Source organism: Glycine max, chromosome 2, assembly GCF_000004515.6.
Source record: "Glycine max cultivar Williams 82 chromosome 2, Glycine_max_v4.0, whole genome shotgun sequence".
NCBI classification, from domain to species: Eukaryota; Viridiplantae; Streptophyta; class Magnoliopsida; order Fabales; family Fabaceae; genus Glycine; species Glycine max.
In genome coordinates, this window is record NC_016089.4 from 14,346,869 (window position 1) to 14,361,761 (window position 14,893).

At 35.1% G+C, this 14,893-nt stretch overlaps 2 protein-coding genes across 2 annotated transcripts; one reads left to right on the top strand and one right to left on the bottom strand.

The window, feature by feature from the left end:
* The first annotated feature begins 4,546 nt into the window (after positions 1–4,546).
* Positions 4,547–6,502, top strand: LOC100807145 (protein ANTAGONIST OF LIKE HETEROCHROMATIN PROTEIN 1). Its single transcript, XM_041006716.1, has one exon. The coding sequence runs from the start codon at positions 4,830–4,832 to the stop codon at positions 6,201–6,203; it is 1,374 nt and encodes a 457-aa protein (XP_040862650.1). The 5' UTR covers positions 4,547–4,829; the 3' UTR covers positions 6,204–6,502.
* A 1,855-nt stretch (positions 6,503–8,357) lies between these two features.
* Positions 8,358–13,646, bottom strand: LOC100807672 (CDPK-related kinase 5). Its single transcript, XM_003520122.5, has 11 exons — positions 12,344–13,646; positions 12,007–12,137; positions 11,703–11,744; positions 11,474–11,582; positions 10,705–10,783; positions 10,313–10,609; positions 10,111–10,223; positions 9,568–9,675; positions 9,421–9,483; positions 9,161–9,328; positions 8,358–8,915 (listed from the first exon to the last, which is right to left on the bottom strand). The coding sequence occupies exons 1-11, from the start codon at positions 12,887–12,889 to the stop codon at positions 8,775–8,777; spliced, it is 1,797 nt and encodes a 598-aa protein (XP_003520170.1). The 5' UTR covers positions 12,890–13,646; the 3' UTR covers positions 8,358–8,774.
* Positions 13,647–14,893: the final 1,247 nt, after the last annotated feature.

The window sequence follows — 14,893 nt, forward strand, 5'->3', positions numbered from 1 at the left end:
TACCACGTTCTTGCTCCTAAATCCTAATACATAGTTGATTAGTTGTACTATAATACTTAATAGAGATATAATAAAACAATTTAATAATAAACTTCAGTCTTCGGAGTAGTTTACCATATATACCTCTTTTTAACTCACATTTTATCAAATCAAAATTTCAAGTGTATCAAGTTTTAAAAGCTTTGATACGTGGAATGAGATGGGATATTTAATGTCTCTATATAAATATAGTGGTTTTTATTTTCAATATCCATAAAAAAATAGTTTTTTTATTCCCATAATATTTGTGATCATCTATTATGGTTTTGTCTGTAAGCCTGTAAACCTGTCATAATTTTTTTTTTGGACAGAAAACCTGTAAACCTGTCATTAGCAAATAGCAATCATATATTTTACATTCTTGTAAATATAATAATTTGTTTTTATGTTCCTATCAAATGCAGTAAATTTTCTTTAGTTTCTGTAAAAATAATATGTTTTTTTTTTTAAATTTTCTAGTTTACGTTATTTTTTCCCATAAAATATAACGAATTATGTTTTTTTTTGTTTTTGTTATCATGGTTCAGAAACAAAAAGAAAAGTGACAGCAAAAATTACAAGGACAAACTTTTTTTACAAAGACTAAAAAAATAGCTATTTTTATTGGCCTTGATTAAAAACATATTTTATATATATCAAACTATTCATGTCCTTGTGAGTTGAATTTATGGTAAAACTGGATCAGAAAGAAGAAAGAAAAAGATGAATTGGAATGTTTATTATGCTAAGAACAAACAAGGGGGTGGCTGTCTATCATTTTACCAATTCAAATACTCAATCATGAACTACGCTAGCTAATATCGACATATATTTCAGTTGAAAAGTCAATATTTAGCACGCTGATTCGAGCATATGATAATTTCCAGCTAAAGGTATAAAAAGAAAGAACGGAGGTCCGTTCTTATTTATCCATGCATGCATGCTCATGTTCATGCATGTGGTTACGCAGTCCCTTAAAAGAAAAAGAAAAAGGCAAATGTTTTTTAGGAAAAGAATGAAAAACGACATAGCCAAGCCATGCATGCATAGCTGTCTTTATGTAAAGGCAACTTCTGTCCATTGAAGAGGAAACTCAAATGATTATGAAGCTCTACAATTTGTTAGCTACTACACTTTTCTCGCCTACTTTATTATGTGCCACTTTTATATATATATATATATATATATATATAACTTATTATGTGCCACTTTGGAGTGTACAATACAACACATAATATATTAGGATCGAGTATAAGTGGCCATATAAGGCCACGTTAACACAATATATTTATGCTCATTTTCTATGCGGGGTCGTCCTAGTCACAGAGGACTATCATAATACCATGGTGAAATGTATGCATAGATCAAGTAGAAAAAAATAAGGTTGAAAATATAGAGTTGAAAATTGGTTGGTTATTAGAGGGGATTAAATGGATCACTAAGTAATCCATGATCGAAATCATTTTGACTTTATCATTCAGCTACAAGACGAAGACCAATAGATTATGTCTAATTTTGGATTAAAGTTGAGAGAGCTTAAAAGTAATTTTAAGCTAAAAACAACAAATTTTCCCTTCTCCAGTATTAAAAGTTGGAACAAGCAATTTTATATTAGAATTACTTTTGTAATTTTAAACCAAAAAGATAAGCTGTATATGGCTTGTTTACCCGAAATTCATTCATTGTAATTTAAGAAGTCTCTAGCTTGACTTGAAAACACCGGGTGGGGTAAAATTAAACTTAGGTGAACTATACGTTACTCTAATAATTAATGTTGCACATTTTCTCAATTTATTTCCCATGTAATTTGTATCACTAAATTTACCTAAAGGTTAAGCTAAAACTATAGATTTTTTTTTATGGAATATACAATATAACTATAGATAATGTTAAATAATATATTTTTTTATATTTCAGTTATATGTATGGATAGTATAGTTTTATTACTTATTGGATTTATATTTCCCCTTTGTCTCTTGTATATTCAGACTTTGTATTTGGGTTGAATAGAGTTAAATCTCTTCATCTCTCTTTTCACTCCTTCCACACTATCAGTCATCTATAGTGTAGTTCGTGCAGTCCACACTCCATCAAACAACAATGTTTTTTTATTTGCAATAGCTGATTCATTAACCATAGAATTCAGCTGAATTTTGACAGGGTTCGGAATTCAATTTTCTTCATTCTGTCAGGTTGGATCATCGAGACGAGGTATGAAGAGGGAGAAAAGTGGTTTGTGGAAGCAACTCTATTTTTTTTATTTTTTTTATTTTGTGGGGGGGAGGGGTTCACGTTTCTGGAATTTTTGTAGTCTTCAGTTGACCCTATTTGAAGCTCTGCACCTAGGTTTTGTGGTGACCCATTTGCAAAATTTGAAAATGTTCACCTTCTTGTTGCAATTTGTGAGCATTTGCATTAACTGTTGCAATAGCAGCTGTTTGGACAACCCATTTGCAATATTCTTTCGGTTGATCCTATTTGAAGCTCCACATCTAGGGTTTTGCAGTGACTCATTTGCAAAAAACTGAGCTTTCTCTCCATTGTATGTTCTCTCTTTATTGTTTTCTAATTGTGATTTGTTGTAATGGCTAGTGAAAGTGATGTTTTTTTTTTTTTAATCTATTAGTGTGCAATTAAATGGGTAGAATTGCTCCTATTGGAGTTATGACAAATGTAGTTATTGTAAGCAAAAGGATCATTGAAAAGCACAATGCCCGAAACTGTTGAATAAATCACAATAGCCCTATGCAACTATTTCTTCACCAGTTTCGTGATTTGCTTTAAGAGAGTACATGATTTGCTTTAAAGAATTTTTAGTCGCAACCTTTATTGTTTTTAATTATAATGTAATGGTTATTATTGGTTGTTGTCATTTTTCATTTTTAAGAATTGATCTCATTTGAAACATATATAATAGTATTTTTAAATATTATTGAGATTTGATTAAAATGAATAAATTTAAGCTAATATGTATATCATATTTATCATAGTTTTCTTTTTTCTTTAAAAAAAAATCTCACTTTAAATGTTTTAATTTAATTTTAATTATTTATTACTTTAGATAGTGAAATGAAAATAATAATAATAATGAAATAAAAGAAACCTTAATCAAACTTAACTATATTCTCTCAGAATTAAAGATATTTAATATTTATTAAGTTTTCATAACATTAAATTAATGTTTTAAGTTTTAGTTATTCATTTAAAGAAATTTTTTGACTTTCTTTAATATTTTTTTATCAATGTTTACTATCAATAAATTAATTTTTTATCACTGAAATTAAATTTGAAAATTGTTCAAACTTCAAAAAATTAAATAATTGTGTTATTATATTTTACTAATTTTTATACTTTATTCTTTATATTTTGTATGTAGTAAATACCTTATTTACCAAATAAATGCTAGTTGATTTGCATACATAGTGATACATACAGATACCGTAGAACTTGAGAAACTTCAAATATGGTCCTCTAGATTAGCTGGAGGCAGGAGACACGCGTCACCATCAGCCGAAATTATTGACTCGTAAATTTTAAATAATTAAGGATAAAAAAAAAGTCAGAGTATGTGCTCGTTTTATTTGTTTTTTTTTTACTAAGACAAAATATAAATTAATACCAAAATACTATTATAAAAGAAACCTGAAGTATCAAATATGTTATGTTAATTTAACACAAAAAAAATGTTAGTATGTTAAACGAGTCATTGGCATCATGATTGAGTTTGCTAATAATAATTAAGCAACTTATCCTACATTTCAATGTGTCATAATTAACTTATTCCTAATCTTTTCATGGTGTATCAATACCTCAAAAATGATTTGAGATTCCAGTTCAATGATGTCAATGATTAATATGTACACATAATATGCATGATTAATTTGTTAATAACTTTTAAATTTTTGTAGAATAATCTCTATCACTATAATGATGTGACATACATCTTACTATGTTACACCAATGACCATTTTGAAGTAACAGGTTAAATGATATGTTTAGATGCATGTTATCGGTAAGAGGTGAAAAAGATTTATCAAAATGATATTATTTTCATGAATTAATTTTGAAGTAATAAGTGAAATAATCTGTGTATTTTGTTGGTGGAACTTATTTTTGTCAAAAGAACATTTTTGAAAAAAAATAAATTAAATCACATGTGGATATTTTAAATAGTAAATCTGATAGTGAAAATAGTTGCTCCCTAGAATTTGTTGTGTGCTCATACTGAATTAGTTTTACATTAATTTGGATTTAAGGTGTTAGGGTTGAGGCTAAAACTTTATACACTCATACTGTTGCTTCTTGTACTTTTTATTGTATTCAAGAATTGGGAAATGTAGGAAGTAAAAGTGGTAGTGCAGGAAGCAATAACCCAGGAGTTGATATACATAATAGACCTACTTTCACCTACATGTAAAAATCCTAGATTTTGTTGGGCTCTAACTCAATCCACTTAAAACAAAGTCTTAAAATGAGTGAATGAAAAAAGTTTTTACTCTGCCAGTTTCATAGTAAGTCAAAATATTATAGCTACTTTCAATCAGTTATTCTTTTTCATTGTTTTGGATTATTAATGGGGTCGGAGAATGCTCGATCAAAGAAAGTGTCATAATTTGTGGTAGTGGAGCCCAGTATATGGTGTCCTCTAGTTTAGGCCTATGATAATTGGGCTTTTGTGCCTAAACAAAGACCTTTCTTAGCAGTAACTGAGCAGTTAGCAGCAGCACCGTTGTTTCTTTGTACCTCCTCCGCACACAACCATCAATAAACATAGAAGAAGAAGGACCTAACCTCAAGAGACAGATAGGTCAATGGATCAATCTTTCCTTGTAATGCTCTCCAATCTACTCCACCTCCACAACTCCCTGGACCCCACCACCTCCCTCCTCTCCGACGCCCTCTCCTCCTCCTCCTCCTCCTCCTCCTCCGCCTCCACCCCCTCCTCCCTCCTCCACTCCTCCTCCATCGCCCCTCTCCTCTTCTTCACCATCGCCTCTGTCCTCTCCTACGTGACCTCCACGCGCCCCTCTCTCACCACCACCACCACCACCACCACCAACAACAACAACAACACCACCACCACCAATTCCAACAACAATAATCCTTCCTCGGACTACTCCGTCTCCGCCTTCCGCGCCCTCTCAACAGAACACATCTGGTCCCTCGAAGCCCCTCTCCGCGACGCCCACTGGCGCTCCCTCTACGGCCTCTCCTACCCTGTCTTCACCACCGTCGTCGACAAGCTGAAACCCCACATCGCCCTCTCCAACCTTTCCCTCCCTTCCGACTACGCCGTCGCTATGGTCCTCTCCCGCCTCGCCCACGGCCTCTCCGCCAAAACCCTCGCCTCCCGCTACTCCCTCGACCCTTACCTCGTCTCCAAGATCACCAACATGGTCACTCGCCTCCTCGCCACCAAGCTCTACCCTGAATTCATCAAGATCCCCGTCGGCCGCCGCCGCCTCCTCGAAACCACACAGGCCTTCGAGGAACTCACTTCGCTTCCCAACATGTGCGGCGCCATCGACACCACTCCCGTCCATCTCCGCAATAACCCTAACCCTAATACTAACCCTAACTTCTACCGCTGCCGCTACGGCTACCCTTCGTTGCTACTTCAAGTCGTGTCCGATCATAAGAAGATCTTCTGGGATGTTTGTGTCAAGGCCCCCGGCGGCACTGATGACTCCACGCACTTCCGCGATAGTCTCCTCTACCACCGCCTCACCTCCGGCGACGTCGTGTGGGACAAGGTCATCAGCGTCCGCGGCCACCACGTCCGCCCTTATGTCGTCGGGGATTGGTGCTTTCCTCTGTTGCCGTTTTTGCTTACACCGTTTTCTCCGAGTGGAATGGGGACTCCTGCCCAGAACCTGTTCGATGGAATGCTCATGAAGGGAAGGTCTGTTGTTGTGGAAGCCATTGCACTTCTCAAGGGAAGGTGGAAGATTCTTCAGGATTTGAACACCGGCGTTCGCCACGCGCCTCAAACCATCGTGGCTTGTTGTGTGTTGCATAATCTGTGCCAGATTGCGAGGGAACCTGAACCGGAGCTGTGGAAGGAGCCTGATGAGAGTGGACCTCCTCCTAGAGTCATGGATAGTGAGAAATCGTTTTATTACTTTGGGGAAAACTTGAGGCAGGCCCTAGCTGATGATTTGCACCAGAAACTATCCTCAAGATAGTTGGAATTGGATAGTTACTTGCTTTTTACTATAACTGCCTCGCAAGTAAGGGGAAGGAGGGTTCGATCAAACACACATAGTGTGTTTTTATGAGTATGTTTTAGTTTTGAATAATTTATGAGCTTGTTGGTGTTAGTAACCTGGTGTAGAAGTAGAATACATGATAAAGATTGGTGGTGGTGGTGTGGCGTCTAACTGTAATGGCATAGCTCCAGTCTTGTGGATGTGAATGTGAATGTGGAGTAGTGGACTACTAACATTGTTCTGTATTCGTATATGAAATGATATGTTTCAGACTAGTTTTAACTCTAATGCCATATGCCATCTTACTCTCCCCATTCGGTTTTCTGTTTTTCATCCTTTCCCCTCCTTGAAGATTAAATCAGTTTACAGAAATATCATATAGCGAATAGTCATTTTCTCTGGGCCTAAATTGCTTCTTTTTTGTTACATTTTTAGTGAGATTCTAAGTATGTTATTGCCAGCTGAAAACAAATTGATTAGGCCTCAAGTACATAGTTTGATTTTGTGGTTGTTTGGTGTTCAAGCTGCAGTGTCTTTAATGAAAATTCATTAGACTACTGCTTCTATGTTAAGCTGATCTAATGTAATGTTAATATGTTGTCCGCATCAGTCTAGCTGCATATTACCTTAAAATAATGACAATGTGTGGAAATCAGAGGCGATTGTTTGTGTTGCAAGATAGTTAGATGAGTTTTTTGGTCCATATAATATGCTTCACATATTGTGACCGCCATCTTTTCTATCAGCAAGATATCAGACATCACACCTAGATACCCTGTGTTTGGAATTGCATTGGGGAAGGGGAGAAATCACATCAAATCAACAATTGGTGCAAAAGTTAGAAGTTGTGACTTTCATTCAGATGTTGAAAATCATCATGATGGTGATAGCAACAAAACACGCTAATGGTAAGACTTTACGAGCAGGTACCTAAAGCCAATCTAATGGAAAAAGATAGTTCAAAACGAAGACAACAGAAACTCTTTTAATTTTTTTTAAACACGACACCAACTGTTGGAAACCGTAGATGTGAAGTAAGAAAAGAGTAATGAAACTACTGTTTTTGTAGGGGGGTAATGAAACTACTTAACATTAATGAATTTTTTCGAGCATGATATATTATATTATGATAAAAAGTTATGAAAACAACTAAAATACAATCAATAATTGTTTATTACGAAGTTTATTTTGGTATCATCGTAACATTACATTTTAACAAATGGCAAGAATGAATTCAAATTCTGTAATCAAAGCAGATAGTGCATGCACGTTCCGTTCATTCTGCACTTTACCATAATTTTTTTTCCGAATGCACCAATTCCTGTTTCCTAGAAGAGACCAACAACGGAAATGCAGTAACTAGATGCTTGTCCATGTACTAGTATATCGCAAATGTATATTGGAAATGTATATAAAGTATAAACTATAAGCCGGTAACACAAATACCAAAACAAAATATTGAAAATTGAACTAGAATTGAAAGATACGACACGATTGACTCGGCTAGGATTCGGAGAGTGAGCTTATCGGAATGTGCATCATGGTGGACATTGTTTACACTTTCTAAACAATTGGAATCGTTCCACAGCTTCCACTATATTTTTAGTTTTATACCAGATTTGAGTAAGAGGAAAAGACACACATATCCTATGATGCCATCATATGTTCACATATTCCATATAACACGTCTCAATTTTCAAGATATACAAGAGTACCATTAACCCACGATTATAGTTAATAAAATCCACTTAAAGATAATTAATTGACCAGAAACACCTAAACAAGATTAAGAAATGTATTACGTAACTAGTAATCATAACACGCAGACCCAAAGACCCCAGGACCTAATAAGGTCAGTATATAAAAGAAAAAGTCCACCAAGTATAGACCACTATTCATTTGAATTACTATAACTCTGAACCGAACTCTTACTGAAACTGAAATACAAACAAGTGTCTTTTATAGGGATCCCTTTTTTCAAACTCATACACATCAGAAATACAAACAAGTTACCACTAGAAAAACCATTCGGCACAGCAAGTTGGCAGAAGAGATAGTGACTGATCTTATTTGTTATGGGAACAAGTTTCTTAAACAGCTAAAATCGTCAACAATCACACCAAATCATGGTACGAGGAAAAGTAATTGATTCAAAGAATGTGTAACATAACACAAAATACAACAACAAAAATAAGAGTAAAATTTGAAGACTCACAAATGTACCGTGTGTACAAAAGTATTCATTAATACAGGTGACAGGAAATTATTACCACCCATCAAGACAAAGCTAATCTAAATCTACAATTCATATATTAATTCTTAAACCAGATCTGTAGACTATTTTACAATTTGAGCTCCCTTCAAAAGAATCAGAGTTGCATTTCATTATGAACCTGTACTTTAAATGGGTGTGTGCTAGCAAGAGCTTCAGATAGCAACAAGACAACAATAATCAGTTCCAGCACGCACTAGATACAAATTCAACTATGGTCGAGCCACACAAGGCAGAGAAAATTCAGCATATCCATAGGGCTTCTGCTTTAAATTTCATTGAACCTTTGCAAGGCTTCGGCTAGACACACCGTGTAATAATTTGACAAACCCAAGAAAACTTAACTTGCCATCAGTATGGCGTATCCAATCATGAAGAACGACATGAACAGGGATAGAGGGACCAAGTCCAAGTTCCTAAAACAACATTTTGAAGAAATATGATGGTGATTAGCCATATATACTCTTGATTCTTGAACATTTGAAAAAAATGTAATTTACAAATGCTTATGACTCCGTAAGATTAGAGAGTCAATCAGTATGAGTATATATATATATATATATATATATATATGAAGTGGCAGAAACCAACAAAATATATATGCATTAAATTATGCAAGAGATGCTATGAGATGCAGATACTCAATTATATGTTAACTTACTGAAGCAAGCTCTTCAATGACAATAGCCCTGTTTCCGTCTTTATCAAAGAGTTCATATGCACAGCGGGCATGTTGTTCCCAACGATCAAGAGCTTCAAGTTGATGCACACTCAATGCAGCTGCACAAAATTCTTCAAAATCCATCCTTCTATATTGTAACGAGTTCAGCTGTCACAAAAAGGGCAATAGAAGGAAAACATATGAGACTGAAAAAAGTCAAATTAAGGGATCTCTACATACAAAGAACAAGGTAATATTACCGATGAAAGGAAGTCAGGGATGCGAGACTCTTTCATGGCATCTGTTGCGTATTTCATCAAGGCCTGCCCAGAGTAAGAATGAGAAAAACTTGTGGAATCCAACAAAGGGATAATTTTCATACACGAAACATTGAAGTGATAACCAACCTTGTTAACGTTCTCTAAAGATATGCTACCATTTTTGCTTGGTTCTAGCAGTGCAAATTGCCCTCTCAGATAATAGAGTTCATCAGCAGTCAATGTTTTTGACAAGGCCTGCCAAAGAGACAAATAAAATTAACTAGTACAATTTAAACCAGAGAGTTAATTTTAAGTGTGAATTACATTCCAGTGTATTTAGGAAGTAAAAGACTGGTGTCAGAACTTTGAATTCAATTGCAGCATGCATACATATAAGTTAGTATCACACATCCCCAATGTTGTTAGCTGAAAATTAGAAATATACAACACAGCTCCAACAATATACAACTGTCAGTTAGGACTTAGGATATCAATTTTTTTCTTTTAAAGAAAATCAAATCTCAGAGGTTTACAGGAGAGAAATAAATTGAAAATACTTGTGGTCAGAAGATTATATATCATTTTCTAACATGAGGGTTGGAATGAAGTTGGAATACTTCATTCCAACAGGAAGCATAGCAACCACAAAAAAAGCAGTTCAACTTTTCTTTTAACAATTAAAATACACACCCTCAAGGCAGCCTTGCGTAAGGATGAAGATCTCATATATGTCTTCATGAGCTTAAATATTAAAATATCCAGTGGAACTTTTACATTATTGCAATTTCGTATCCAAGGATGACCTGCAAGCACAAGATTATGGCTGACAACTTGAAAAATGTCTTACTAAATGTTATTGAAATTGATGATAGAGGCAAGAAAAATAACTCACTTAGAGCCTGAGCAGCAGATATTCGTTTCCGTGGATCCTTATTCAATATTCGTTTGACAAAATCTTTAGCTTCTAAAGACAAAGATGGCCACGGTGTTTCGTCAAAGCTTGGATCAGCTTTCAAAACTGCCCTAAAAATACCAGACTCTGTTCGGGCCCAAAATGGACGACTGCCACATAATAAAATATATGCTATCACACCTATACTCCACACATCAGCCTCTGTGCCATAAGATCTATGGAGAACTTCAGGGGCCACATAGTATGCACTTCCAACAATATCATTAAGCCTTTCATCTGTAAGATGTGATACAAGAAGTAAGAACATTGTCAAACTCATGAGACAAAGGATACTACTACCAACTACCAAGTAAGGACTTGTGAAGGAAGACCTGGTCTGACAAAATCCGATAACCCAAAGTCTATAGCTTTCAACTCAGAACTTTCATCCTTTTTAGCATACAAGAAATTCTGAAGAAAATGGCAAGGGAGTTAGAATTATCCTTGAAATCTTGAATATATTAGTTATTCATTCATACTATACAAACAAAGGGGTTTATATGGGAAAACAATTTCTTCATGGAATTTATTTTGCTGTAATTTACTTTGTTTTTTAAATACTAAAACCTATGTTGAATAAGCTAGTTTAATGCTTGAGCTGTGCCAAAGTGACTGGTGAACTGAATGAAACAGCAAAAAGTTATGTCATATATTCATGGCTTATATTGACCTATATACTGCAACTGAATGATGTATGAAACCAAAAGGGAAAAGAAAAATCAAACAAAACCATCAAAAGGAAACAAAAAGGCTAAATTAAAGGCTATCTAGATATTCCAAAATCCAGTCTAGCTAGACTCCTCAAAAAATTTAGTAAGCTTTATCAAACATTCTACAACCTTTGCCAGCCAAAAAATAAAAATAAAAGTGACATAATACTTCTAGGCTTAATCCAACTCTAAAGTTAGCACCAAGCCACTGTGACACAAGAATAATGAAGAGAGGGATTTCTTTGGGAGGGGGTGTAAAATTAAGACAGTTAAATGAGTAACCCATCCATGCCCCGCTTAGCATTTCCATACTAGGGTATTAAGATGAATCTTTGAAAATGTAGCAGATAGGCTTTAACCATCTGAAAGAAATGGATACAAATGTGCTCACCTCTGGCTTAAGATCTCGGTGTACCACACCCTGAAGATGACAAAATGCAACAACATTAAGTATCTGTACCATGACAGCCTTTGCATCATCTTCTGAGTATTTCCCTCCTCTAAAGAAGAAATCAACCATATAGTTAGTTAGTGGCAAGGTGCAATTCCAAAGGTCAATTTTTTATTTTATTTTTTTATTATCGTAATTAGAAAAGGAAAAGCTGGTATTTTACGAATACCTTGATAATATCATATCTAAGAGCTCCCCCCCTTCACATAACCTGAAACGTCAATAGGATCCAGCCAATTACAAAATCATCAAAAGGCAAAAGAAATCAATAAGCAATGGGCATTCTGTCAACAATTTTTTTTATAGCCTAATACATAGTGCTGGTGTCACTAAAAAGGTTGTATTATCTGAGGTTAGCACAAGCTATTTTATTTGAAATAAAAAAAAGAAGTATTATTAAACTTTACTAGGACGGCCATAAAACACTACTGTTACAATATACTTTGAAGAGGAAACAGGCATCCCAAACTTACTCCATTACAATGTAGACATTATCTTGGTCTTCAAATGCATCATAGAACTGTATCAGATTGTTGTGTCCATTCAAAGCTCGAAGTATTTTCACCTCCCTTCTCACATCTTCAATAGCAATTGCTGTAGTCATCTGGCAACAAAAGGGGAGAAGATCAAAACACAATCTTTATACACACAAATCACCAAAACGAGATAAAACCTTAAGTTTAGTCAAGCAAATGTGTGGGAACTCAACGACTAATGCAGTATTGCCATGTGTACCAAGTGGTGAATCAAAAGTGTTAACCTTTGATATGATTAAGATTAAGGATTGAAGATTGAAGGTTAAAAGATTACCTTTGCTTTTGGTATCACCTTAACAGCTACTTGTTGACCCTTGAGCTCACCCTTCTTGAACCTAGCAGAACAAGTATACCCAAAATGCCCTCGACCCACTTCTTCACCAACCTCCAACCTACTTGTGAATTCCTTAGAGAACCCAAACCTCTTATCCAAATCCGCCGCACCCTCCTCCCCCTCCTCCGGTATCGCCGCCGTCGCCGACGCCTTTTTCCCCTGCCTCCTCGCAAGCACCGCCCTTATGTGCTTCGCCGGCGACGGCGGCGGGAACGGCCGCCGGAAAAACCTCCTCGGCGTGGAGCTCGCGCTCCGGCTCCCTCCCGCCGGCGCCGGAGACTTCTTCAGGAAGCGAGCTGGACTCGGGCTGTAGAACGGGAAGAACGGCGACCGTTTTCCGGTACTGACGTCATCTTTCCGGCGAGGAGTGTCGGCACCGGCGGGGCTGAGTGTGGTTTTCGGGTTTTGAGAAGGGTCGGCTTCGGCTTCGGCTTCACGAAGCGCGTAAGGGTTCGGCTTCTGCGGCTTCGAAGTGCAAACCCCCATTGCTGAACGATCACAGAATCTTCGCTACTCAATCATTGGTCACAGCATTGCTAAAAAAAATTTCTGGGTCTTGTTGTTTTGTGCTAAAGATTCAAACTTTGAAAAGCTTTTTAAAGAGGGTAGAAGCTTGGGGGGAAGTGGATTTGTGGGTGAGTGGAAGAAGAAGAAAAAAAGGGTAATTTCAAGGGACACGTGGCAAGCACGTGAGTATTGGGGTTTGGGTGTTCATTGAATTGGGAAGTGAAGAAAGGAACAGGAAGGGTTCTGAAATTGAATTAAGGAGGAAGATGATGATAATGAGAAACAGTGAAGCTTAGTTAGGAAGATGGCAAAGGGGGGATTGTATTGTTTGTTGCCACAGCTTTGGCTACATATTGTTCCCCCTTTTGACTGATCACCAACATTGCCGTACAAGAGAAAAAAAATACCATTTCTTTATAAATAAATAATTTTTTTAATAAAAATAATCATTATTTTTTTGAATGAACTTAATCGAAAGTAAAAAATTAATATTTAAAATACTAAAACTCAGTTGAAAAATTAACATATTGTAACAGATATTTTTCTACGTGCAAGTACAAAGATTTTAAACCCTGATAACATATTTAAAAAATATGGTTATTTGTTAGCACTTTAGTTAATTGTTATTTTCATGATGAATGAGGCAAAGATTGCAAAAACTGATGAACAAATAAAAAAAACCATTTATCGCTAAATAAATGTGCCTAGCTTTGATTGAATATGTGTAGGTTTGATCGAATGATTAAGCAATAAGAGAGTGAAATATAAACAACTAGATAAGAGAGAGAAAACTTTCAATTTCCTTCTTCTTCTTCTTTCTTTATGCATGTATATTTGACTAAAATAAAAATACTACCTTATTTATTCATCTCCTTCCTTAGTACCACTTATTATTATTAGGTTGAAGTAAAGTCCAATTTAAGAGCTTTAATATATTCTTGACTTCATTAACCACTTATTATAATAGTTTGGGCGTGCTTCTTCCCTCTTTGTTTGGCTTAAACAAGAAATCAGGCCAAATGTTCTATTCCCTTCCCAAATGTTTATTGAACAATAGCGACAGACTTTTATCATCATTTGTTAGACTATATGAATATAAATTTAACTTGTACTTGTATATAAATAAGAAACAAGGAAATGACACGTATCACTTTCTGAAAATCATTTTTTTACTTATAAACCAATAAAGAGAGAGAAAGAAAACATGCTGTCAAAAAAACCTCACCTATGTCATCACTTTTTTTTATACTACCTATGTCATATATGCTTGAGTAACACAGCTCGTGTATACATTTGGCTAATACATAAATTGAATACAGTATGAAATATATAATAATCGATAACTTTATTGAGTTTGGCTTCTTTAATTTTGGAGGAACCAACTTCAATTTTATTAATATTTTATAGCATCAATATTCAATAGTGTCTAAGATCTGTTCTTATCTTGGGACTCAGATACGGATCCGGTACATGGAAGTAACTTGATTTGCGAGTACTGTATGATTTGTTCTTCACATGCAAAGGATCGATTTAACAATGCACGTAAGACAATTTTATAAATTTCCCTGACCAACACGACTTGGAGGTTCTCAACCCATGTGCAGGGCCAAGTTCTTCTCAACAAATTACAGAGAGTAATTAATAAGCAATCCCTTTGTATCCTTCATTTGGTAATTTTAAAGGGTAATGTGCTGTCAATTTTTTAGTATGGATACTATTATTGTTCAATGGGCTGTCACTATATGAGCTGACTGATTTTAACTTATGTTTTAGATTTTAATAAAATTATTTATGAAAAGAACTGTATTTAAAAATTGATTTATATATGAGAATGATATTTTGAAAGTAAAATTATAAAAGTTAAATAAATTTCAAGAGTTGTTTTGCGCCAAAATAACTTCTTATCAACATATATATATATATATATATATATATATATATATATATATATATATATATATATATATATATATAATATAGTTT